At 35.7% G+C, this 26,953-nt stretch overlaps 1 protein-coding gene across 3 annotated transcripts in view; it reads right to left on the bottom strand.

Moving 5' to 3' along the window:
* Window positions 1-18,910, bottom strand: part of LOC106876194 (uncharacterized) — a 149,952-nt gene extending 131,042 nt beyond the window's left edge. For 2 of the 3 annotated variants that reach the window (XM_089357233.1, XM_089357236.1), the window contains exon 1: window positions 3,830-4,121. Coding sequence is in view for 2 of the 3 variants with exons in the window: in XM_089357236.1 (XP_089213362.1) it covers window positions 3,830-3,835 (6 nt within the window). In the remaining variant the exon portion in view is untranslated. Of the gene's footprint in view, window positions 1-3,829; window positions 4,122-18,075 lie in introns of those variants that run through there. The other variant, XM_014924635.3, reaches the window with a different exon arrangement.
* Between the last annotated feature and the right edge of the window lie 8,043 nt (window positions 18,911-26,953).

The raw sequence follows: 26,953 nt of genomic DNA, 5'->3' as shown, positions 1-26,953 counted from the left end.
ATACACACATATATATGTACTTACATATACATATATATACATAAACATACATATGTTTATGTGTGTGTATGTGTAAATAGATAGATAGATAGATAGATAGATAGATAGATAGATAGATAGATAGATAGATATCATTAAAACACGCACCCACACACAAAAAGAAAAGTTATTGAGAAAGTCTTCCAATTCTGACCAAAATATTTTTTTCCTCAACCGCAACATACAGCACAGAGCACATACTGTTCAACCGTCTGCTAGTTACATTTTGTAAGTTAAATAACATCTGCAAAACTTCCTACAAACAAAAGCCATATAAATAATACTATACAATGCAGAAAAGTATTAATTAGCTTTGAAGAACGATTGTTTTAACATATGGGAGCATTTAGGTGTCGAAATAATTAACTGTTTAAGTAATCAAATATGTAATCGATGTTAATTCTCATTTAATTCAATTAATAATTACTATGTAATATAATGAAAACCTTCGATTGTGGCTGGCCTGGGGTTTAAAAACTGAAGAAATGAGTATTTAAATATGATTTTTAGGTAAAAACGATTAAGTTTTGCAACCCGATTCCATCCACCCGTCAAAGGAAGACAATAGGCGATTATGCTGTTAGATCTAAGTAGATTCCTTTCACAAAACAGTACCAAAGTCTGGTTAGTACTAACATCTAGCTTGTTAAGAGGCTTATAAACTTAATATCTGGACCCATAAGCAGTTGTTTTGACCAGACGAAATAAAACCGACAAGTTTTTATTTACAGATTGTTGATACATCGACTGTTATTCCGTTTAAGAGCTAAAACAGTTTCTAAGTTCAATACCAGGAACAGCACTCAAACCGATAATAATTATATTACAGTATAATTAAAAGTTTCTAAGGTATAAAGCATCTGATTCCATATTCTAAGGTGAGTAAAAAGAGGTAAAGACATGAGTGACCTTAAGTGAAATTACATGAGAGTAGGAGTTTAAAACGATTCCATACTCATTTCGACGAAAGTTTTACCGTTGTCGAACATCAATAGTGCTGTTGCCCCCACGGTTATTAAGGTATACAAAACGTGTTACAAAGAGGGATGGGGAGGATTTCGAAACGTGTATGGGTAAACATATATGTACTTATATGTAAACGGGTGTGGGGGTGGAATGAAGGGCGTTATGCAATATATATTGCATAATAAGATAGAAAAGAACGGTAAAATCACGAAAGAATTGAAAGTGTAATGTGACCAACAGTGTATAACAGTTTGGTTGACACAGTAACATATACATACATACATGCATACGTACATACATACATACATACATGCATGCATGCATACATACATACATACATACATACAAATTTGTCTGTGTTAACTACATCCCAAAGATGGAGCCTTGTATCTTTATTGGAAACCGGCTCCCTCCTCAGTGGAAGATTTATAATAATTAAAAAGTAAAAGAAACATACATAAAGAACCGAAAACTCGGATCAAATAAATACATAGAATGGGCACACATATATTCTTTACATAAGACAAAAGACTTCGAATTTAAAGGGGTTAGAAAAGAAGACTGGGCAAGGTTTAGGTTTTAAAAGCTTGACCGGCGCCTCGTGTAAAATGATTTCCATCAGAGATAGAGACCGAAATACGTACTCGGCTCTCATCAACTCTACTGCAAAGAAAAGGGTGTCTAATAGTAAAAGTCTCGTTGAAACAGGAATCCTCCGCGGATTTATTATAAGGGTAGTTTGAGGTCGGTTGACAGTTGTGCTTTATTCTTTACTAAAGGCGCCGCGTAAGGAACCCGTTATCAACAACGTTTTCTTATAACACATGAAATTTATTTTTGGCGGAGGAATTATAGCTATTTTGTTATCTCAATCTAGTAGACATGTGATCGGAGGTGCTCCAGTCGTGACCATCTCATCATTTATTCTAACATACTAGTGTATCTGGTCAAAACTACATACATCTACTTGTTTTTTTTTAATATGATGTAGTGTGATTTGAGGCAGATTTACCTATTTCTAGCTGTAGTAATTGCGTATAGGCTTCTCCTTTTGTTGACCCTGGTGAATTTTAAACAGTAGGGAGCTAGATGCCACCAGTGCAGCACACAACTATTTTCACGAGCCAACGAGACAGCCTCTTACGTAGTCGTTCGACCTCTTACAAATGGCAGTTAAATCTCCCACGAATTACATTATACTGCCTTAGAAAAAGAAATAAACATGCGTTGAATAATGTGACCCTAGATTCCCTCCCTACACATAGAAAAAGAGAAATGGTCACAGCTGGAATGCAATTGTTCATAGGTCTGCTCGATTGTGGCTGACCTGGGGTTTTAAAAAAAATGACAATTTACGATCCACCCCGCTCCTTCACTACTGTCTGAAATTAAATATAACACTGATTAAATGAATCTACTGTTATCTGTTGATATTCTGAATGGATGCATTGTGAAGATGGATGTTGTTATTTATGTTTGTTACTGTTGTTTAACCGCAAGTAAACCCTGGTCGAGCAGACCTATGATCAAAAGCATTCTAGCTATGACCATCCCGTCCTTTTAGGGGTGTGCTTTGTATTACATTATTTGGTATGTCCTTACCATTTTCCAAGACAGCTGAGTGTGATCTGTAGATGTTAGCTACTGTCTTTAGCATATTAAACGATCGCGAAGAGGCGCCTTCGAAAACTGTCATCTCATAACAGTTGAGAAAAACTATACGTGTCAATTGTTTGTCTGTCTATCTATCTATCTAGCCATCCATCCATTTAACTTTCTATCTTTCTGTCCATCTAGGTAGTTAGCTACCCATCCATCTAGCTATTTATCCATCCATCCATCTGGCTATTTAGCTATCCATCCATGCATGCATCCGTCCATCTATCCATTTGACAGTTAATTTTCTTTATATACATCTGTCCCTCGCTCACTCTTTCTATACACATGTTAATATGGGTGAGTTTGTATGTATGTGTCAACTAATCCATTTACATATTAGTATTGTCGCGTACTGGGATTAAATGTCAGCTACCATTCCAAAGACAGACTCATACATCCTAACTAGTGAACGCTAAGTTAGTATTTATTCATATCTCACATTCTTTCTATCCATCAATGTATTTATCAGCCTGTCCCAGCATGGCCCAGCCTACTGGCTGAAAACTAGTAAAAGAGTATCTGCACAGGTCTGTAAGTGTATAGTTTAGATAGAGAAGTTCAACATTAACTAATGCAGTAAGCTTTCCCGTATGAAATTATTAAAAGTTGGAAATGAAGCGAGAAAAGAGAGGAAAGTCCTGGAGAAAAGTAAGACAGGGAGAAATTAAAACGATAAATAATGGACAAATAATTGACATACATATATATATATATAAAACATATATGTCAGAGATATGACATAGACAGTAAAAGGGAGATGTTAACACTGAAAGATGCGACCGAGAAATCCATTAGAGGAATGTGACGAAAAGAAAGACATGATAAAGCTATAACAAAATCAGTCAGATATTAGATAACAGAAATCAAAATGATTATATATATATATATATATATATATATATATATATATATATATATATATAATCAGAATGATGCTGATGTGAAAATGTGATGGTTTGTCGGTGTAAACATAATGGTTAACCGATATAAAAGTTGTATTTTGGCTTTTTCAGCACCATTGCAAACGATCGTGCTTTTACTTCATGATTTCAGGATTAAATATGAACTGATTTCCGACTTTTAAGATTAGCTTTTATAAAAAAAATAAAAAAATAAAAATAATGACAAGTAATAATTAAATTTCATGCAAAGGTGTTTTACTTACGAGCATGCTGTCTCAGTTTGTTTGTGTTTGTGTGTGAGAGGGGGTCAAGTCCTCCTACGGTTTAACTTTCACCGTAGAAAAAGAATCCCGATGAATATAAATTGATGAGAGTAAACGAGATGGAGGTGTGCAAGAAATATAGTATCACCGGTTGAACCACAACAAATAACGATCGAATGTAAGATTGTATCAATAAAACATACGTGTGTGGTGTGGGTACATGTGTCACATATACATATATATATATATATATATATATATATGTATAATGTATGTGGGAATGTACGCGTGTCTGTATGAGTGTGGGTGTGTAGTGGGTGCAGTCTGGGTATGTATGTGTGTATGTATGTGCGTATGTATGTGTGTGTGTGTATGTATGTGCGTGCGTGTGTATTTGTGTTTTCAAACTAAAATTTAGGTTGTTTTGGTATCTTGCAGTTATAGCAAGAATCCTAAAGGGAGATAAATACACATACACACAGAAACATACATATACATATATGTGTGTCTGTGAGTGTGTGCGCGTGTGTGTGTAACAAAACGACCGTGAATTAGTGTCTATGGAAGCCGCAACTTGTCACATAAATTAGATTTACTTGTTGATTGGTGCCCGCTTCGAGTTGATGGGGGCGGGAAGCACCTCAATTTACAAATTGCAAATTAACAATAGACAAGAAAGAAAAATAACTTTTTTTCTAAGTATTGTAGACATATATCATTTATCTCGTTTTAATTTATGAATTGTTTGTATGCAAGTTAAATCGCTAGACATGCGAGTCTGTAAGTATGTATTTTTATTTGCGCAAGTGTGTGTGTGTTATGTAATATGTGTACACAAGTATTTTCTTTGAAAAATGTCGATATAGATAAGTTTATAGAAAAACTTTTACCAACCATAAGATTAGGACTAACACAAAATTATTAATACAGTTTCGGCGGAATACTTAATTTTTTTTTGGTGGGGGGATGTGAAGATATCAATTATGCATAATCTTTAAAATATATTCTATTTAATGAGGTTTAGATTCAAGTTAAATTCAGTGAAAGCTAAATTATTTGTATGTTTTGTTAAATAATCCGTTTTTATGTAAGAAGAAAATATATAAATAAGAAGGAATGGAATGTTAACATTAAGGTAAATGATTCTAAAAATCAACTCGTTCAATTCTGTCACATTACATTAGATTATTTGTTGGCATACCTACACAAGTGTGCCCCCCACCACGGTTTTGTTTCTTCATAACTTTCAGAAAAATAAGTATCTTTTAATAAAACTTCCTACAAATACCCTTCAGATGGTGTAGATTACGGTTACATCGGAATTCATTGTGAAGAAAAAGTTGGTGGTTGCTCACACATACATATTGGTTCATATCACATATGTGAGATAATACTTTATCCAATATAGTATTTATAAAAGAGAGTCAAAGAAAAGAAGAAAAAAAAGAAAAACATCAATGCAGGACCAAGTGCTTCCGTCAGTCGCACACCAAAAGGTTCAACGGAACCTACTGAAGCATTGCGATGGCGAGGCTAAGGCGTTGGAAAAGCCAAGCGCCCTCACGGGCATCACCTGACACCTCGGTGAGACGAGCTGCCAACGATGACAAGAACTTCGCGGTTAGTGACGCAGTTCCTCCAAACGTCTCAAACGCCACAGGTGGGAAGAGGTAGTTCGATACCAGGTCCCGATACTTAAGGATTTTGTTCCGTTCAGCTACGGAAACAGTGACCCTCCCATTTACCTCAGCATCTAGGATGTGGGAAGGGGGAAAAAGTGTCACAGACAGATTTACAAAATGAAACTTGAAATTTTGAAATTTCTTTCCACATCAAATTCTGATATCGGAATTTACACCATCTAAAAGGTACTTGTAGAAAATTTCATTAAAAAAGTATCCATTTTTCTGAAAGTTAAGAAACCAAGTCGATGAGGCACAATTGTGTACATATACCTATTCATTTGCTGAGCATAGGAATGGACTTTGCGTCCCTTTTGGGCGAACTTTCAGTTGTTTAATTATCAGAACTACCTTATAGTATGTAGTTGAATATTCCACAAATATTTGTACCGTTTAACGTAATCTCCTGTCTGATTAATTATGACAATGTGTGTGACAAGGTTTGGCTTTTAAATGAAAGGTACAGTCCATCCAACTGGTTCTAGTTTAACAACTTCACTTTTCGCAAGAGTAAATTGGGTAGGAAATGGGTATAGATAAAACAGAAAAGCCTTAGACCCTCATGTCTTTGGGGTTTGCTAAAATTATGTATCTTTTAGTTGTTTCAGTCATCAGACTACGGCCATGCTGGAGCACCACCTTGAAGAATTTTAGTTGAACGGATCAACTCCAGTACTTTTTTTAAGCTTGGCACTTATTTTATTGGTCTCTTTTGCTGAACCACTAAGTTGGAGGGCATAAACATACCAACACTGGTTGTCAAGCAGTGGTGGAGAACAAACACAGACACACACATATATACATATACATACACACACACACACACACACACATATATACAACTGGCTTCTTTCAATTTCTATCCACCAAATCCAATCCCAAAGCTTTGTGTTTGCCCCCACCACCACTTGGCAGCTGGTATTGGTTTGTTTACATCTCCACAACGTAGTGGTTCAGTAAGAGAGACCAATAGAATAAATACCAGCCTTTAAGAAATGTACTGGGGTCGCTTTGTTGCAGTCCAATGACCGAAACAAGTAAAATGTAGATGATCAATATTTTTATTTATTATTTCTCGTTTCACTCATTAGACTGCAGCCATGCTGAGGCCCCACCTTAACACACAGCCATACCTGCACCTTTGTGTTCACTTTTGAGTAAATATCTATCCATTTACTCTCAGTTGTTCTCAACCAGGGTCCATATGGCCCCTGATGTTCCATATAAAATTTTTTGGGGTCCACACAACAAAATAGTAAATTTGGGATCCATAATAGTATTTTAAGGACCACTGAAAAAATTTTGCTTTAGATGTATGTATTTTTATGGATTGCAAGAAACAGCTTGGTTTCATTCTCCGACATCTACACAAGTTAATGTGTGAAAAACAAAATAGGAATGTTGAAAGAAATTTATATAAAATTAGTCCTTCAACATTAAATGGCTACGGTGGTCCACCAGAAAAAAAATAGTAATCAAAGGGGTCTATAGATAAAAATGGTTAAGAACCCCTGCTCTAGGTGTTACATGACTCTGCCTATCAATGATAGGCAGAGCCTCCCTAGAGAAATTATGCAAAGCAGAACATAACTGCTTCAGACCTACCTGGGAGGGGAGTTCTTTTTTTTAGGGGTCTGTCAAATATTCCCTGACCCTTCTTTGGCTCTCCAGCCCCAGAAAATATGTACCAGTTGGACCCTGCTCTTACAGACCTTGATGACAAGTAGAAAGATACTGAAAAGGAATACTTCATAGGCTGAACCTGATGAGTCAGTCTACTGTGCTGATCCATCATAAAAACTTCATTTTTTTGTATTGTACTTACTCTTTCTTCTTATTTCCTCTTTGTAAGCTAATGTGGTCGTCTTCAGAATGCCATTCTTTTGAAATTCGTCAGACATCCCCTCATATTGCTTTTATAAGACTGACCACAGCAATTCTTTTACTTGTTTCAGTCATTTGACTGCAGCCATGCTGGAGCACCACCTTTAGTTGAGCAAATCGACCCCAGGACTTATTCTTTGTAAGCCTAGTACTTATTCTATCGGTCTCTTTTTGCCGAACCGCTAAGTTACAGGGACATAAACACACCAGCATCGGTTGTCAAGCGATGTTGGGGGGGACATACACAGACACACAAACATACACACACACACATATATATATATATACAATACATACATATATACGACAGGCTTCTTTCAGTTTCCATCTACCAAATCCACTCACAAGGCTTTGGTTGGCCCGAGGCTATAGTAGAAGACACTTGCCCAAGGTGCCACGCAGTGGGACTGAACCTAGAACCATGTGGTTGGTAAGCAAGCTTCTTACCACAGCCACTCCTGCTCCTATAATGGAAATGTTAAAAATCTATTTCTTTCAAGTGAGAGGAAAAATTTTCAACAATATTATTAGCAGTATGAAGACTGCAAGCTGACAAAAGCGTTAGCAGAGCAGCCAAAACGCTTAGTAATATTTCATCCATCTTCATATTCTGAGTTCAAAATCCATCAAGGTCAACTTTGCCTCTTGTCTTTTTGAGATCGATAAAATAAGTACCAATGCAACTGTGGGGTCAATGTAATCAACTTAGCCTCTCCCCTGAAATTGCTGGCCTTGTGCCAAAATTTGAAACCAATATCATTAGCAGCATGACTAAGCATACATGGAACTTTTTGTAAAAGTGAATGAATTGAAAAATCAGTATCAGTTTGTCTCTGCCTGTCCTTTACTTGTTTCAGTCATTGGATTGTGGCCATACTGGAGTACTGCCTTAAAGGGTTTAGCTAAACAAATCAACCTTAGAACTTTTTTTAAGACTAGTACTTTTTTTATTTTGCCAAATCACTAAATTATGGTAATATAAACACCAACAGTGGTTGTCAAGTGGTGGTGGAAAACAACACAAACAAAAACACACACACACATACAAGATATAGATATATATGATCAGTTTCTTTCAGTTTCCCTCTATCAAAATCCACTCACAAGACTTTGATTGGTCCAGGGCTATAATAGAAGACACTTCCCCAAAGTGCTGCGGAGTGGGACTGAACCCAAGACCACATAGTTGGGAAGCAAGCTTCTTGACCACACAGTCATGCCTATGCCTACATGTATGAAATTTAGTTATATATTTTGGGGTTTTATGTAAAAAGCTTTTTTATAAAAAAAATAAATAATAAAGCTAGCTTCATAAAAACAAAATGAGAAGGAGAATCTTTCTACTTTAGGCACAAGGCCCGAAATTTTGGGGGAGGAACCCAGTCGATTAGATCAACCCTAGTACACAACTGGTACTTAATTTATTGACCCCGAAAGGATAACAGGCAAAGTTGACCTCAGCGGAATTTGAACTCAGAACGTAAAGACAGATGAAATACCACTAAGCATTTTGTCCGGTGTACTAACATTTCTGCCAGCTCGTTGCCTTAATGAGAGGGAAAATTCAATGAAAATATTAACGAAATTGTGTGTATTTGGGGAGTATTCTGTGAAATTAAATGATTTCCTGTGGGAAAGTTAACAAATGAGATCTATTTTGTTTCTGTAGCATGGTTGGAGGTGTGTATATATGTATGTATTTGTAGTGTTTGTGAGGTGGTGTGGAGGTGAATGTGTATATAGTGTGTTGGTGTTAGTGTTGTTGTTTTTGGCGGCGGTGGTGGTGGTGGTCGTGGTGGTGGTTGTGGTGTTTATACCAAACTAGCTTTGCTCAAGCAAAGCTGTAATCAAATGCATTCCAACCATGGCCATGAATTTTATTTTCAGGCATAGCATATCCAAATGACATTATCCAATGAGTCCTATTTATAAGGTGGCAGAGTGTGATTTGAAAGTGTTTTGGCTGCTATTTCCAGCAAGTCAAGTAACTGTATTAAGGCTACCACATGTGGCAGTGAGAGGTGAATGTGTGTACACTGTGTGAGAGTGTATATTAAATATATGTAAATAACTAATATCTCTATATTGATTGTTGGTTGTGTCCCAAGCAGAAATGTTATATTCTTTTTATGAGGCTCACCACCTTGAAATCAGTTTTCATCACTTCAGCTTTTGTCTTTCTAGTCTTCCTCTTCCACAGGCACCATCACTTTTAAGCCCTTGACACTTCTTTATGCTGCTGACATCATCCATATACATCACATGCCCATACCATTGCAGTTTTATTTCTTGCAAACAGCATCTAATTTATCTTATATACATTTAGTCTCTCAAGTCATTTGTATTGTATCATTAATGCACATTGACATTTTACATTCAGCAGAGCATGCTTGCCTCATTTCTTTCTAGCCTTCACATATCCTCTGCGTTCATGACCCAGATGTTACTATCATGTAGCAATCCACTTCACACACAAACATCATACAATCTGCCTTTCATTTGAAGAGAGAGCTCTTTTTACCAGCAAAGGTATTAACACTGAACTTGTTTTTACTTTGGCTTCTATGCTTTCAGTGCACACACTCCCACTGCTAATGTAATGACCTAAGAAACAAAGACCATCGACTACTTATAGGAAGCCTTCTGAGCAGTAGAAAGAATCATTTTTAAGGGTATATTCCAAGCAAATTTGCCCTTCCAGTTAGCCTACCTGTGATCCCACTATACTTCCTGTGCATCCATTGTTTAAACTAAGCACAGTATAGAGTTTCTACCTATTCTTTTTCTGCAAACTAAGCATAGCCATTTCCCTGACAGCTTCAGGGACATGTCTTCTTTTTACTTATCATGGCTTTAGTCTTCACTCAGTTTACTTTAAAGTCCTTCAATTCCAGATTTTGCCCCTATGTCTGGAATTGCTTCTCCAAATCTTACACAGATTCTACAATGAGAACAAGGTCATCAGCATACAGGAGTTATATACAGGCAAGCAGGGCCAGCCCTAGGGTTACTGGCGCCCCAGGCAAGCTGAACTTCAGTGCCTTACAAGTATAATTTTTTAAAACGTTCACAAGGAGAAAAATTGAAAATATAGACTAAAAAGCACATGGCACCTCAGACAACTGCCCCAGTTTCCAGTACCTTGAACTGGCCCTGCATGCAGGCAGGCAGGCAGATAGGAAGATACACAGACAGACGGAAGCTTCTAGTACATTCAGACCTCCTTCTATCACCAGCCTTTCTTTGGATCCAAGATCTACATTGTAGGAAAAGATTACTATGCAATGAATATTTTATAGTGGTATTGAAGGTACACATTTCTCAAATTAATTTGGGCAAGTATTTGGCTATTTTCATTATTGGCAGCTCATGAACATATATTTGTCATTTATGAAAGAAGTTATTGTGAGTGAGCTAAATTTAAGATAAGTGAATAATTATTATTTCTGTAATTTTTTTTAATTATTACTCAAAGTCAGCTTTAACTGCTAATCAGAATGTGTGTGTGTGTTCTGTCTATTGGGTGCTGTACAAATACATGGAAACTTCAATGGTGATCTTTCTTTTTGAAAAATATGTTCTGCCATTATTCAAACTATTCTCACAACAATTTTCTTTGTTCCACTTCCAATTGTGTCTGGCTGGACACATTCTCCATCTAGCCAACCAAAAACACTCTAAAACAACCATGATTTGGGTGTCACCTGGCAGCAGGTGTAAAAGGGGCAGGACAAAGATCACTTGATGGCAGACATTTCAAGATGGCCTAAAGACAGGTGTGAAATGGATATGCAAGAGTAGCAGCCAACTGAATGCAATGGAGTAAACTTGCTGTTCAATGTGCTGAGCGACACAGGAAGACCTAAAGCTGAGCTAAACTAAGTTCCACTTACTAGCCAATGCCTTCATTTATCTAATACTATGAAAAGAACTTCATTCCTAGACTGTAAGGGCAACCTCTGCAAACTGTGACAGTCTCAGGGAAATCCCAACTTGCAAACAATCAAATAACATACCCTACCTACATTGGGGAGAGTCATGACACCACAATAATACCTGAAGCTGGATCAAACACTAATTGTTGAAAATAAGACATTTCGGTCCATCATTGTTTCCTGGAGTCCAATGAAAGTGAAAGCATTTCCCTGCACACATACAAACACACACATACTATATAATATATATATATCAAGTCATTAAGAATGAAATGTCCGATTTTGAACTGAAAGTTTATTTTACTTTATCTCAACAAAAAGCAATGCAGTTAATCCAAGTATGCACCTAAATTATCAACACAATTTTGCCATTTTATTGGTAGCTTATTTATGCCAGCTGCAAAGAATTCTGGACAGCAATGGGTGATGAAATCACGAAGGGCTGTTTTTGCATCTTCAGATATGAAGTTTTTTCCATGCAAAATGTGATAGTCAGTTGGTGCAAGTTCTGGTGAATATGGTGGATGAGAGAGTATTTCCAAGTTCAGTTCCTGTAACCTGAGTACCATTTTTTGTGCAACATGTGGTTGAGCATTGTCTTGCAAGAGAATTGGCCTATCTCTATTGACCAATTTCGGTTGTTTAATTACAAGTTCACTCATCATTTCATCCAGTTGGTTGATGTATACATCTGCTGTAATTGACTTACCAGCTCTCATGAAATTGTAATGGATGGCACCAGTGCTGGACCACCAAACAGACACCATTAACTTTTGTTGGTAAATATTCTTTTTTGGATTGTGTTTTTGTACTTCGTCTCTATCCAACCACTATGCAGAATGCTTGCTATTGTTGAAAAGAATCCATTTTTCATCACATGTAACAATACGATGCAAAAATGGTTCACTTTTATGCTGTGACAGCAAAGAACAGCGGGTTTCAAGATGGACGTGTCATTTCATGTTCATTTATGCAGTACGCACTTGTCCAGCTATTTTACCTTGCCGATTTGTTTCAGATGGTCCGATACAGTTGGAATCAAAACATCAAACCTTGCTGCTAACTCATGCGTAGTTTGAGATGTATCCACCTCCACTACAGTTTCTAACTCATCATTATACACCTTGGTCTCAGGTCTAATACAGAGCTGATTTTCAAGAGTAAAGTCACCAGACCAGAACTTCTCAAACCATCGACATACAGTGCACTTATTTGCCACATCTTCACAAGCACCTCATTGATGTTTCGAGCTGTCTGGGATGCATTGGTTCCATGACAGAACTCATATTCGTAAGCAATTTTTTTATCTATCCATGGGTTCACAAAAATTGATTCACAAGAGAAAATACAATATAATCAGACACCATGAATTGCATTTCGCAAAAAGTGATGATGTAACTCATCAATGTTGTAAAACAAAGAATTTTCAGGATAAAACATTAGAGTTGATGACTGTCAAACTTGGTGCATAAGAAAATCAGACATTTCATTCTTAATGACCTGATATATATATAGTTCAGGTAAAATTGTATCTAATGATGTAATGTAATAGGTGTATACATAAGTGCTCAGGTTGACTTATCACCTAAAACTGATTTGAACTGCAACTAAAATAAAAAGTGCCTAGCAATGAAAGACTATAACTGGTATAGCATTGAGTGGGTAGTAAAATGGCCGTAGTCAAATGACTGAAACAAATAAAAGAATATATATATATATATATATATATATATATATATATATATACACATACACACACACATATATATATACATATATGTATATATATATATTTATATATGTATATATATTTATATATATATATATATATATATATATATATATATATATATATATACACACACATATATACATACATCTATCTATAGTGGCACCTTAACTTACGAGTGTACCAACTAATGAGTTTTTCAAGATACAATCCATCTCTCAGCAAATTTTTTGCTTTGAGTTGCAAGCTAAAATTCGGGTTACAAGCCAGCTTCAGATACCCCACTACTAGTTGGCATAGCAAATGCCACAGTGAATGCCGTAACATCCACCCAGCATTTCAGAAATGCTCGGAAAGTGAGGATAAAACAAACCTTATTGGACAGGTTTTTATCAAAAACTCCTATAGATGAAAGTGAGGAAAGCATGACAAAAAAGGGCAAAAATCAGCAAATAAGATTCAGTTATTCAGTTCAGCCTTTCTCCTCCACCTCCGTCAGCATCCTCAAGTCGTCTGCTCTTCAAGGTAAATGTTGTACATTATACTTAATAAAACCAGTTTATTGCAGTATATTCCATTGTATTTTTTATACAATATTTTTTATTTATAAATACATTTTTCTTATTTAAAAACACATAACAAAAATAATTATCATGTTTTTTGAGGGGCCCAGAACGGCTTAATGGCATTGCAATTAATTTCAATGGGCAAATTTGATTTGACATACAAGTAATAAGCACCTGCACGGAACGAATTAAACTCATAAGTCAAGGTACCACTGTATATATATATATGTGGCTGTCCTGAAAGGGATGATTGTTACTGTTGTTCAGCCCCATTATGTTGGCAAATAGTCTTTACTATATATATGTGTGTGTGTGTGTAAAAAAATAAAAGCAACAAATGGATTATCCAGTATTGCTAGAATTGTTTTATTTAGAGATTTTACTGCATTGTAACATCGTACAGGTAGATATGTATCAAGTGCAGCATTTATAAGATACTGCAAAACAAGACAGAAAACCTCTCAAATATTCAGGTTGTACAATGTTGCATAAGAGCAAATATCAACATACTACTGGACAGCATAACCCAACGGTATGTGCCCCATTATTAAGTGATCCTCTTTAATCAATATATACATGGTGCAGTGAATAAACTGTTGTCTAAATTATGCAAGAATGAAAATAACACTGACGTCTCATTTTAACAGATATATTTACCAAAATTACATAAAAATATCTTGAAATACTAAAGAGTAAATTTATCCAATAAAATCGCCATTGGCTTCAACCATGGCCTCCAGATAACTTCAGAATCTCCTGCAACTCTTCTGGGCAGTCTCCTTGTTCAAGTGGGTGAATGCTGCCATAATCCTTGCCTTCAGTTCATCTTTGGTGTTACAAGGAGTTTTGTTGGTCTCTTGCTCAACTGTGCACCACACATAGTAATCAAAGGGTTGCAACCTGAGGAGTTGGGTGGCCAGATGTTAGGAGTGATGTGATCACAGAAATTGTCTGACAGCCATGACTGGGTTCTCCTGCTTGTGTGGCATGGTGCAGAGTCCTGTTGCCAGACATAGGGTGTTCCAGCAATTACCCTCTTGACCCAAGGCAGCACTACCTCCTCCAGGCACTTGAAGTAGGTTTCTGTGTTGAGTCCGAGGCCATGTAGGAAGTTGAATGGAAGCATAACATCACCATCACTAGTGATCACTCCAAACACTATGATGTTGACTGGATGTTATTACTCTCAGTACATGTCCTCTGATTGACACCCAAACACTCTAAAATGTTCATATTGGAGCTTCTGATGCAAATGCCAAGCAGTACAACATGTTTCCAAATTTCTGGTAGAGTGAATTGCGTCATGGTGCTGTTTTTCTCACAGACAGTGCCCAGCTGACCCTACTATACTATGTAGGCAACAAAATCAAAAAGAACGTGCATGCACGAAATTAACAATATAAAATGACAACAATTTACCCATCACACTCTGTCTATACACCCAGCTTTATATACATACAAATGCATACACACACATACATACATATGAGGGTTGCTGAAAAGTTCTTGGCTTTTAGGGTATCATGAAAGGCCTGGCTGGAGGCCCAACCTTCTGAGTTCTTTTACAAGTCTTAGAAAAACTGAAGGACTGCTGCAATAAGTGTCTGAATCTGAGACGTTGAATAAAATCATAATTAACTGGTCCTCCTGTATTTTCTTTTATCCAAAGCCAGGAACTTGTCTTATTTATATTATTTTTATGCAACCTTTCCACTGAGCAGATGGTAGGTTAATTCCAATCAAAAGGAACAAAAACATGCATATGCAGTCATGCCTGGAGGCGCAATGGCCCAGTGGTTAGGGCAGCAGACTCGCGGTCGTAGGATCGTGGTTTTGATTTCCAGACCGGGCATTGTGAGTGTTTATTGAGCGAAAACACCTAAAGCTCCACAAGGCTCTGGCAGGGGGTGGTGGCGAACCCTGCTGTACTCTTTCACCACAACTTTCTCTCTCTCTTTCTTCCTGTTTCTGTTGTGCCTGTAATTCAAAGGGCCAGCCATGTCACATTCTGTGTCACGCTGATTCTCCCCCAAGAACTATGTTAAGGGTACACGTGTCTGTGGAGTGCTCAGCCACTTGCACGTTAATTTCACGAGCAGGCTGTTCCATTGATCGGATCAACTGGAACCCTCGTCATAACCAATGGAGTGCCAACCAACCAGCAGTCATGCATGCATTCACATTCTCTCTCACACACACACATACATACATAAATGATGGCTGCAACTCAAATTTGAGTAAAATCATCACTTGATTGTTCTCTTAAACACAAGCAGTATAGATGTGGCTTTTCAGTTCTGCTAGGGACTTACACACTTTTGCACAGATGTGGCAACAAGGTTATTGGACCAGGTGTTCAGAGAGCTTATCACCCATGCTGACACATGCCTTCATTCCATCATGGAATTTTTCATTGAATGTTTTGCTTTTTCAGCTATGGCCAGCGATAGTATGCAAGTAATGACATAGCTAGAGTGTGTACTGCCAGCGCAGCCCTTGGGTTTGCACCTTCCAGTCCTCCATAAGCATATATAAGCTTATACAGCAGGCTCAAAAGTGCCATTACCTGAAGCAAACTGCCTGCATCCTCCCCTCACACTAAAGCTATGCCATTATATACAACGCATATAGAGATATCAAAAATCAAGTGATGTCAGTGCTTGAAGCTTTTTATATACTGGAGAAAGGCCTTGCACAGGATCACCCCTTTTCTTTAAACAATATATGCATTTGCCCAAAAAGAACTAGTCAACATCATTGGATGCAAACGAAGGCCCAGGTATTGCATCAGTTTTCTTTCCAGAGAGATGTCTAGAAGTCGGGGCGGGAGCGGGGGCTCTCACACCCTGCAAGGTGTCAAACGAAAACCATTCTCCTTTACTAATCAGGCTTGGTAAGGCCGCCGGTTTAATCGCTGACAACCTAACCATGCAACAAGTTGTATTGAGTTACATGATAACAACAGCACTAAGAATGACCTGACATACATAGAGACATACAAAACACGTACATACATCTATATTATTAGTTTTATTTGGCGTCCAAATTTGTTAGACTCAAAGTCAAAACTTACATCCTGCATGTTTATAATATAGCTAGTGTGTGAGGCAGTACGGTTTCGTTTCTTTAAACTGCATTAACTGGTTTGCAGGAGCCCTTAGGACACACGTTAATACCATTTTTTTAATGTTTTATTTTTTTCCTCGGTAAACCCAACATCTATGTGACAAATCCTATAATTATATATACAACATGTACATAGATGAGTCAAGATATTCCACCACTCACCAACCCACCTACCCAAGATAACGTGGTTATAGAAACAAATAACAAACGAGGTTTGAAATATTGACTCAGTTAAACAGATGATGTGGGAAGTGGTGGCGATGGAGGTGGGAAGGGTCACAGTAGTTAGGGTTATTAGTGTTATCGTAACAAACATTTACATTTGCGACCCATAAAGATATAATGTTCACATACAAATGTACAGAGTCTACACACACACACACACTCACACAATATAAACAGATAGATAGATAGATAGATAGACAGACAGCATTGAGTTTAATTACCTTTAATTTGTTTTATATATCTCTTGATATGTGTGTATACACATACACACACATATATACATATATATATATATATATATATAACACACACATATATATATGAGTCAATGAAGCAGTCTGTGTGATAGCTAGAACTGCTAGAAATAGCAGTCAAATCTCATTCAAATCATTTTAGTCCTGAAAATAAAGGAGACATTAGATAATGTAGTCCCAGAATGCCCCTAAATTTCAGAAGGTCATCACTGGAATACCTCTGATCATGTCTGCTCAATGAAGAGTGACCGGCGACTAAACACGCACCTCCACACACAAATACATACATACATACATACACACACACATACATACATACATACATACATACATAGAGGCAAACATCGAGTTTCTCTCAGTTGTTCAAATTCCAAAGAGATCTCGACAATCAGAATCTGATTGTTATTTTTAAGATCACACACATAAATACAAGCATATATAGATATATATATATATATACACACATATATATATATATATATATATATATATATATATATATATATATATCAATGTATGTATACATAAGCACACATACACACACAGGTACACGTACATACACACACAGATACATACATACACACGTACATATATACACAGAAATAAAAAGGGAAAATGCTAGAGATCTATACATATATAGACACATAGGTACAGAACCATGAATTTATCGTAACTGTCTATGAAAAAAATTTTCGATTTCTCAGAAATATCGATGACCTTTTCATTTTTCTCCTTTCCTTTTTTCTTTTTTTTTTTCTTTTTTTTTTCTGATTCTTTAATTTCCCACCTGTTATCCCTTTATTTACGTTTTGTCTTAATCGATAGAAACCAATAACGCTGTTTACCTTTAGGGACATTCTGAAGACTCTTCTGTTCTTTCTGTTTTATAATTCCATTTACATCGAGGATGCCTTATAGGAGGAATAAGACGTAAGGCAAGACATGTAAAATCGTTCCGATAGCCTGTGCGTCCGACAGATCTCTTCTCAGCCCGACCGACCGACCGACCGCCTGTCCTTCAATTAATGGACTGAAGCAATAATCTTATAAGTAACCACCAGTTAACAACCACACAAGTTTCAAGCGGCAGCTTTCGGCATTTCAACGTTGCTTGTTGTTGTTTTTATTGCTGCTGTTTGATGTATATTTGTTAATCTTGTTACTCAACCGCTGCGCGGGTACCTTAAAATCTCGCTGACATACCTTCTATTTTTTTCTTCTTATGTTTCATTGTATATATTTTTTCTTTCAATTTTTACAGTTCGTTGTTTCTTTCTTTTCTTTTCTGTATTGTCCTTGTTGTTGCTGGTTTCTTATATCGGATTACAGTTGTGCAGTTCCTGTTTCTTCCGTCTTGTGTTGTTATTAGGTTACTTAGATAACAAAACATCGAAACACCGCCCACCACTCCGAATATCGTTTCAACGCAAGATCCACCACTGCCATCTATCGTAGACTCGTAGACTCAGAACTGCGACTATCAATACACACACTCACACATACACGTGTAGGCAACATTATGTAAGAACTACAACTACACGCATGCATACACACATGTGTACGATATGGGTGAACACGCATACATCTATGTATGTGTGTATGTGCGTAAGAGAGAGAGAGAGACTACGACTTCATCTTTCGATTAATCCATGCGGCAAAATTCTACCATTTCAAGTTCTCTCTCTCTCTCTCTCTCTATATATATATATATATATATATATATATATATAGATAGATAGATAGATAGATAGATAGAGAGAGAGAGAGAGAGAGATATGTGTATGAGAGAGAGAGAGAGAGAGAGAGAGAGTGTGTGTGCGTGTGTGTGTGTGCATGTATATATGTATAATCGTCTTCTACTTTCGTTTTTGTATTTAAGGATAGTTTGAACGTTTGTTTATTCTAGTACAATGGCTTGCTACCTATTGCAATCTATTCTCATGGAATTCACACAACAGAAAACTCCCAATCTTTGTTGCTATGTAGCTCATGTTTTGTTTCGTTTTGTTTTGTTTTTTATTTTATATGTAACATGATTTTTATGGTGGAATGCCTTTCCTATCATCAACCACTTCACAGCATAAACACAAACATTAATATATATATATATTCAGGATTGACAGAGACTTCAAAGTTTTAACCAGCTAAGCCATTGTCAGATGATGGCTTAGCTGGCTAAAGTCACAGTCAGCAACATTCTTATCTAAAAATAATATATATATATATAAGATATCTTATTATACCATCAACATTAGGCAAGTTTGAAACAGCAGGCAGGAGTGAGATGTTGATGTACATTTTACTCTGAGTGCCCAATGGATGCTCAATGCAACAGAGAATCTGTGGTCTCTGAAACAGTATGCTTGGCACCAGTAATATGATGTATATACAGAAATTCATAGGGCCCCTTTAAAGCCAGGCTGAATTATCATAAATCTTCCTTTTGGATCCAGGAAAGGTGCAATGTTACAACTTTAGCCAGCTATATTTGATGGTTATTAAAAGAGGACATAACATCGTACAATATCAACCAGAGGTTGCTGGAACAATCTAGGCTGTATCTTAATAAAAGGAGATGCAGACTCTGCTTGATGGAGGAGAGAATCATTCTAAAAAAATTCACACAATCTTGGCACTTTCTTGAACTTCAAATGGGAAATTTTCAACTGCTGTCTTTATAAATGTAAATTCGTTTTGACAACAGAGTCATGTCCATTTTTGAAACAGTGAATGATACACATACAGCTTACACACTTCACCCATGGCCAACACCAATTTATGGGGAATAACTCTTCCTTTCCAAAAATATTTTTTCATTAAATTTTATTCCACTTTTGACACTGCCTAACAAAGACTCATGGTACCTCTAGCATAAAAGAATCTATACACTTTTGACCAGCAAATCTGAACAGTTATCAATATTGTTTAGATGCAATATTTTGCATGAAACTAATGGTAACATTCTGACAGTTTTTTTTTTTTTTCTTTTAAAGGAGCATAAAGATAAATGCATTCTTCATAACTTTCATGTAATATTTCAAAATGTATTCAAACAAAAATATTGGGAAACAAGCTCAAATTACCAGCTGAATGATCAGAAATGTGTTACTCAAAATGCTGGAATTATAAGCCTTTCAGTTGTAATGTTTTAAAGAATACTCTACACTTTCGTTTTTAATTCTGAGGCTTGTTTGGTGTCTGCACGTGTTTTGTGGTTAAGAATGATTCTTCTTCTTCTTCTTCTTCTTCTTGCACCTCAAAACTATTATTGTTGTTATTGTTGTTATTGCTGCTTGCTGTGAATGCATGCAATTTACAGAAGTCTACTTAGAAGTGATTTTTTCAGGTATAAATTGATAGAACCCCCCCCCCCCCCAGGAAAAAGCCAATTTAACACAGTTATAAATAAAAACATGCAGCTGATGGAAACTGTGCAAAAGCCTATTGTGTGTGTGTGTGGATCAAAACAGTTTGATCCAAATTTTCGTGCTACTTGAAGTTTCAAAGTTCGCGAAGCTTATCGTCAGGCAGTGGAAATTTCAAATTGTTTTCATTATTGCTGAGCATAAACACAAACATTAATATATATATATATTCAGGATTGACAGAGACTTCAAAGTTTTAATCAGCTAAGCCATTGTCAGATGATGGCTTAGCTGGCTAAAGTTACAGTCAGCAACATTCTTATCTAAAAATAATATATATATATATAAGATATTTAATCCATACTCATTAGTTTGAAAAAATACATATTCTGCTTCACCTTTGACTCATCAATGTGTGTGTGTGTGTGTGTGTGTGTGTGTGTGTAAATCGTTGTCGTGGTATTTAAGTCAGTAAAAGAAAGGCGACTCTCTAGAGCATCAGTTCTCAGACAGTGTGACCTGGAAAACCAGTGTATGGCAAGGGGTATCTTGGTACACCACAGATTTTAAATACATGATTAAACTTTTAGAAAAATCAATACTTATGCTTTAACATTTTGTAAAACATTGTTACTCTTTTAACTCTTTTACTTGTTTCAGTCATTTGACTGTGGCCATGCTGGAGCACCGCCTTTAGTCGAGTAAATCGACCCCAGGACTCATTCTTTGGATGCCTAGTACTTATTCTATCGGTCTTTTTTGCCGAACCGCTAAGTTACGGGGACGTAAACACCAGCATCGGTTGTCAAGCGATGCCGGGGGGACAAACACAGACACACATACACAGACATACATATATATATATATATATATATATATATAGTTTTAGGGAAAATAACCAATTTTCAAGAACTCATCGATGAAAATCCACTATCACATATAGAAAAATTAATAATTAAAAGCACAATAAATGAGTATAATATAAAGTAAAGTAAATATCATAAGATAAATATAATAAAAAGATTACACGTGTTTCATAACCAATTTTCAAATAGAAAAGAAATTTAAATCGATTAAAATCAATTGAAATTATCGAAAATAAGTTCTATTCAAAAATATAGCTACTCGTCAGATCGTAAGTAGAACAATAATTAGATATATATCTCAATATGAAATACTTATTATATAAAGATAGAAAAATTATTTAAAAATATCATAATATCAAAATAATAACCATTCAATAATCATCCCTTCATCCATAATAATAACATGTATATTATATACAAAAAACATCTTACCTAAATTATCATTGTTTTAAATTATCATTGTTTTAAATACAAGTTGAACGAAGTTTAAGTTTAAAATAATAATGAAGATAAAATTAGTACATATTTAACCGGTGTAATAGTTAAAGCTATACTATTTAAAGCTAAAGACGTTTATTTAATTATGATTAAAGATCAATTGAATAATAGAAAAATACAAGATTATTTATTTCTACAAACGTAATAATAAAAAATATGAATGAAAAAATTATGAATGGAAAAAATTATGAATGAAAAAATTAGGAAAGAAAAAATTATTAAGAATAAAAGGTTAAACTTTATATATATATACAAAGTTTTGATTTTTAAAAAAACTTTAACGATATTATAAACTATAAAGATTAATAATTAATCAAATAATATTAATCAAAAATAATCGAAAATATATCAACACTATTCCAATCGAAGTTCTAATATTATGTTGAAATGAAACTATAACTTCTAAATAATATAGTGTTAAATAAGTTATCTATTAAAATAATCTATAAAGAACCAAATGAATAGTATAAAAACAAGAATACATATTATTTTCAAATAGTAGAAAATCTTTAGCAAAGTGAAAACAGTACTTATCCAAATTTTTCCGTAATTCAAACTCATTTATACTCATTTATTGTGCTTTTAATTATTAATTTTTCTATATGTGATAGTGGATTTTCATCGATGAGTTCTTGAAAATTGGTTATTTTCCCTAAAACTATATATATTTTATATATACTTTATCTATAAGGCTCAATTTAATTTTAATTTTTTATAAATTGATTTTAATTGAGTTTTTTACCTGTAATTTTGGATTTTGTCCCTAATAATATTATTATATATATATATATATATATGTATACATATATACGACAGGCTTCTTTCAGTTTCCGTCTACCAAATCCACTCACAAGGCTTTGGTCGGCCCGAGGCTATAGTAGAAGACACTTGCCCAAGGTGCCACGCAGTGGGAATGAACCCGGAACCATGTGGCTGGTAAGCAAGCTACTTACCACACAGCCACTCCTGCGCCTATATAAACAATGAATACTTGATTTTTTTATCAGCTTTATTTTGATTATATAGTTTGTTATATGGAATTGAATTCGGAATCTTGGGGTTAGTAGCCTGCGCTAATTTTGTTACACATCAGTATACTTAATTAAATAACGTAAGCAATAGTTTTCTGTATGAATTTTGTGGAAAATCTTAACCTAGAAACACTTTGGTGTTGTTTGGTTTCTTTTGTTATGACATTTCATGCAAAGCTTGGTTGTAATTTTAAATTTTTTATATGAAATGCACTCGTAATTTTAAACTCTTCTACCTGATCTGTTTATCACATATGATGCACAGGACATATTTCCCTGATGTCCATGGATTACACATAATAAACATAGGTGCAGGAGTGGCTGTGTGGTAAGTAGCTTGCTTACCAACCACATGGTTCCGGGTTCAGTCCCACTGCGTGGCACCTTGGGCAAGTGTCTTCTACTATAGCCTCGAGCCGACCAAAGCCTTGTGAGTGGATTTGGTAGACGGAAACTGAAAGAAGCCTGTCGTATATATGTATATATATATATATGTATGTGTGTGTATATGTTTGTGTGTCTGCTTGTCCCCGCAACATCACTTGACAACCGATGGTGGTGTGTTTACGTCACCCGTAACTTAGCGGTTCGGCAAAAGAGACCGATAGAATAAGTACTAGGCTTCCAAAAAATAAGTCCTGGGGTCGATTTGCTCAACTAAAGGTGGTGCTCCAGTATGACCGCAGTCATATGACTGAAACAAGTAAAAGAGTAAAAGAGTATTCCCTTTTTTTTTTTTTTTTTTTAAGCACCAGAATAACTTGGGACTTATGAAATGAAGGCTTCATATTACTCAGAACATATGAGACAAAAGCTAATTAAGTCCTGAAAACAAGCATAGACATCCAGGTCATGCTTATGAAAATTCTTTGGACAGGCAAAAGATTAACATTCCAAGCAAAGTTAATTGCCAGTTAATTTTAACTTTCTATGTGAAGTGCAACAGTAATTTTTCAATTTTTGATTAAAAAAAAAAAGTCATCATCATTATCATCATTTTAAGATCCTCATTTTAATGTTTGCATGGGTTGGATGGAAGTTGTTGAAACAGATTTTCTATGGCTGGATGCCCTTCCTGTCACCAACTCTTGCCTGTTTCCAAGTGAGATAATATTTCCCCATGGTCAGAGATGTTTTCGCGGACTCACTATTCAATGACACTCCTCCTATTCCTCATGATCGGGTGAGAGTAATAGTAGGCATAGAGACAGTGAGGGTGGTGGTGAAGAACAACAGAGAGAGAGAGAGAGAAATTTAGGGAGAGTTCATGATGTTTTATTAAAAGTAGTAGTGTTGATGGTGGCAGTGTGAGTAATAATAAAAGAGAGAGAAAGAGGGAGATGATGTACAACTTTGTTTAACCATGTCTCTTTGACAGAAATTCCTGTTGCCAACATACTGAACACTATCATTTTCATTTCATTTTTTGCTTTCTTTAATACATATATATATACATACACACATACACACATATATAAAAAAAATACACTTTAATTGAAATAAAGTTTCCCCAAAATTAAACATATCTAATATAATAAACGTCAGTGTGTCACACTTTTTCAACCTTAAGAAATCCTTTCTACTGGAAGCACATGCCTTAAATTTTGGAGGTAAGGATTAAGTCAATTATATCGACCCCAGTACGCAACTGGTACTAATTTTATCAACCCCAAAAGGATGAAAGGCAAAGTCGACCTTGGCAGAATTCAAACTCAAAACCTAATGGCAGATGAACTACCACTAAACATTTTGCCCAGCATGCTAATGATTCTGCCAGCTCACCGCCTTAATATAATAATATAATATAATATAATATAATAAATGTGAATGTCAGTGTGTCAGTGTGTCACACTTTTTCAACTTTACTCCTAGAGGCCATAGCCAACATATCATACCATTTTGGAATCAGGCTAACTCCATGAGTAAATTAAAGACATTCCAGGCCAAATCCAGACCCACAATCCTGAAATTTGAGGTTCCCAAGTTTTCATTACTGTGATTGTTTTCGACAATTTTTTTAACATGACTTTTTGCGACTCTAGAGGAAGCAATTGCATGAAATTCTCCAAAACAAATCAGAGATCTGTTTGCAGATCTTCCCATTCAGGGTCAGTTGCTTAAAAGCTGTATACTAGCTTAAAAGCCGCCCTAATGGGTGGCTTTTAAGTCAGTATATATACATAATATATATATATATATATATATATATATATATATATATAATAGAAATATGTTAAAAAAACAAAATAGAAACTACACGTGGAAATGTAAGGGGAAAGTAAGCAGAAAAATAAGAGAAAATGCACATTGGAAATCAAAAAGAAGGTAAGGCTTTTTATGAAAAGTAACGATACATATATACAATTAGATGAACTGAGGTAAGAATAAAGGTAATAAAAGTCATTATTGTGAGTTGTTAAAGAGATTTACAAGCATACCGGTTTCGTGATATTACTAGTCATTGCTTTGAGTATACACCGAGTATATATATATATATATATATATATATATATGAGGAGGAGCTAAAAAGTTCCTGGCTTTAAGAGTATCACAAAACGCTTGGTTGGAGGCCCAACCTTCTGAGTTCTTTTACAGGGCTTAGAAAAACTGAAGGACCACTGCAATAAGTGTGTAAATCCAAGAGGAAAATATGTTGAACAGAATTATAATTAACTGATCCTCCTGCATTTTCTTTTACCCAAAACCAGGAACTTTTCAGTACCTCTTCATATGTGTGTGTGTGTGTGCATGCGTGCATGTGTGCATGTGTGTGTATGTGTGTATGACAAGTTTCTTTCTATCAAATTTACTTGCAAGACTTTGGTCAGTCCAGGGCTGGTCTATAGCAGAAGACATTTACCCAAGGTGTAACCCCTGTGGAACTGAATCTAAAACCATGTTGTTGAGAAGTAAGTTTCTTAAACCTACAGCCATGCTTGCACCATAGCGATATTTTGTGTAATATTTTGCATTATGAAGTCAAAGAAATTGAGGGCCACTGCTCCAAAGGAATTTAACTATGGTGGACTCTGGCATTTTATAGATATCAACACAAAACAATAAGTACCTGTCAAACTACTCAAGTCAATACAATTGACTAAAAACCCTTTAAGCTTGTGCCTGGACTTCAATACAATTGAATAACTGAAATCAGTCATTTGTTATATTGTGTTATATGAAGGCTTTGACTTTGTATGTGAACAACAGTTCAGTTTACTTACAAGCCATCTCTCCTTCACTCTTTCTCTTTTTTACTCTCTCTCCCTCTTTCCGATTCTTTCACACATTCTCTTTCCCTCTCTCTCTCTGATTCATTTCATTGGAAATCATAAGTATGAAGGAGAAGCAAAGTAATTTAACTGGGAGTGTACTTAGCACTCCATAATACTCTTTCACACACACACACACACACACACACACACACACACACATTATCATTATCATCATCATAGTTTTGTCTGTTTCCCATCTGGCATAGGTTAGTCTGTTTTGTCACAATCTATGTCAAGTACTTATTCAGAGTTACTGTCCTATTAGACATGTCAGAGTATCACATCATACTCAGATATCATTTATGCACACTCACACACAATATATGAAGAAGAGTCAGAAATTATACGTACTCTTATTTTTTCAATGTATTTACACAAAAGCAGGAGATAAACAAGTTCATTATTTTTCTAAATAGTGTCCTTCCTTTTCGATGCATTTGTTCCAGTGGTCCACAAGCTTGCGCATTCCCTCCAAGAAGAAGGTTTTTTGGTTGGTCGTGCAACCATTTATGCACTACTTCCTTCACATCTTCATCTGTAGGAAATCAATGACCTCATAAACCATCTTTGAGAGGGCCAAAGAGATGATAGTTGGAAGGGGCAAGATCTAGGCAGGGTGTTCCAGCACCTCAAGACCCAATTGGTTAATGGTTTCAACAGTCTGGGTGTCTGTGTGTGGACAGGCACTGTC

The sequence above is a fragment of the Octopus bimaculoides genome, chromosome 9 (assembly GCF_046866305.1).
Source record: "Octopus bimaculoides isolate indiv1 chromosome 9, ASM4686630v1, whole genome shotgun sequence".
Taxonomy (NCBI): Eukaryota; Metazoa; Mollusca; class Cephalopoda; order Octopoda; family Octopodidae; genus Octopus; species Octopus bimaculoides.
This window is presented reverse-complemented; position numbering and strand designations above follow the sequence as displayed.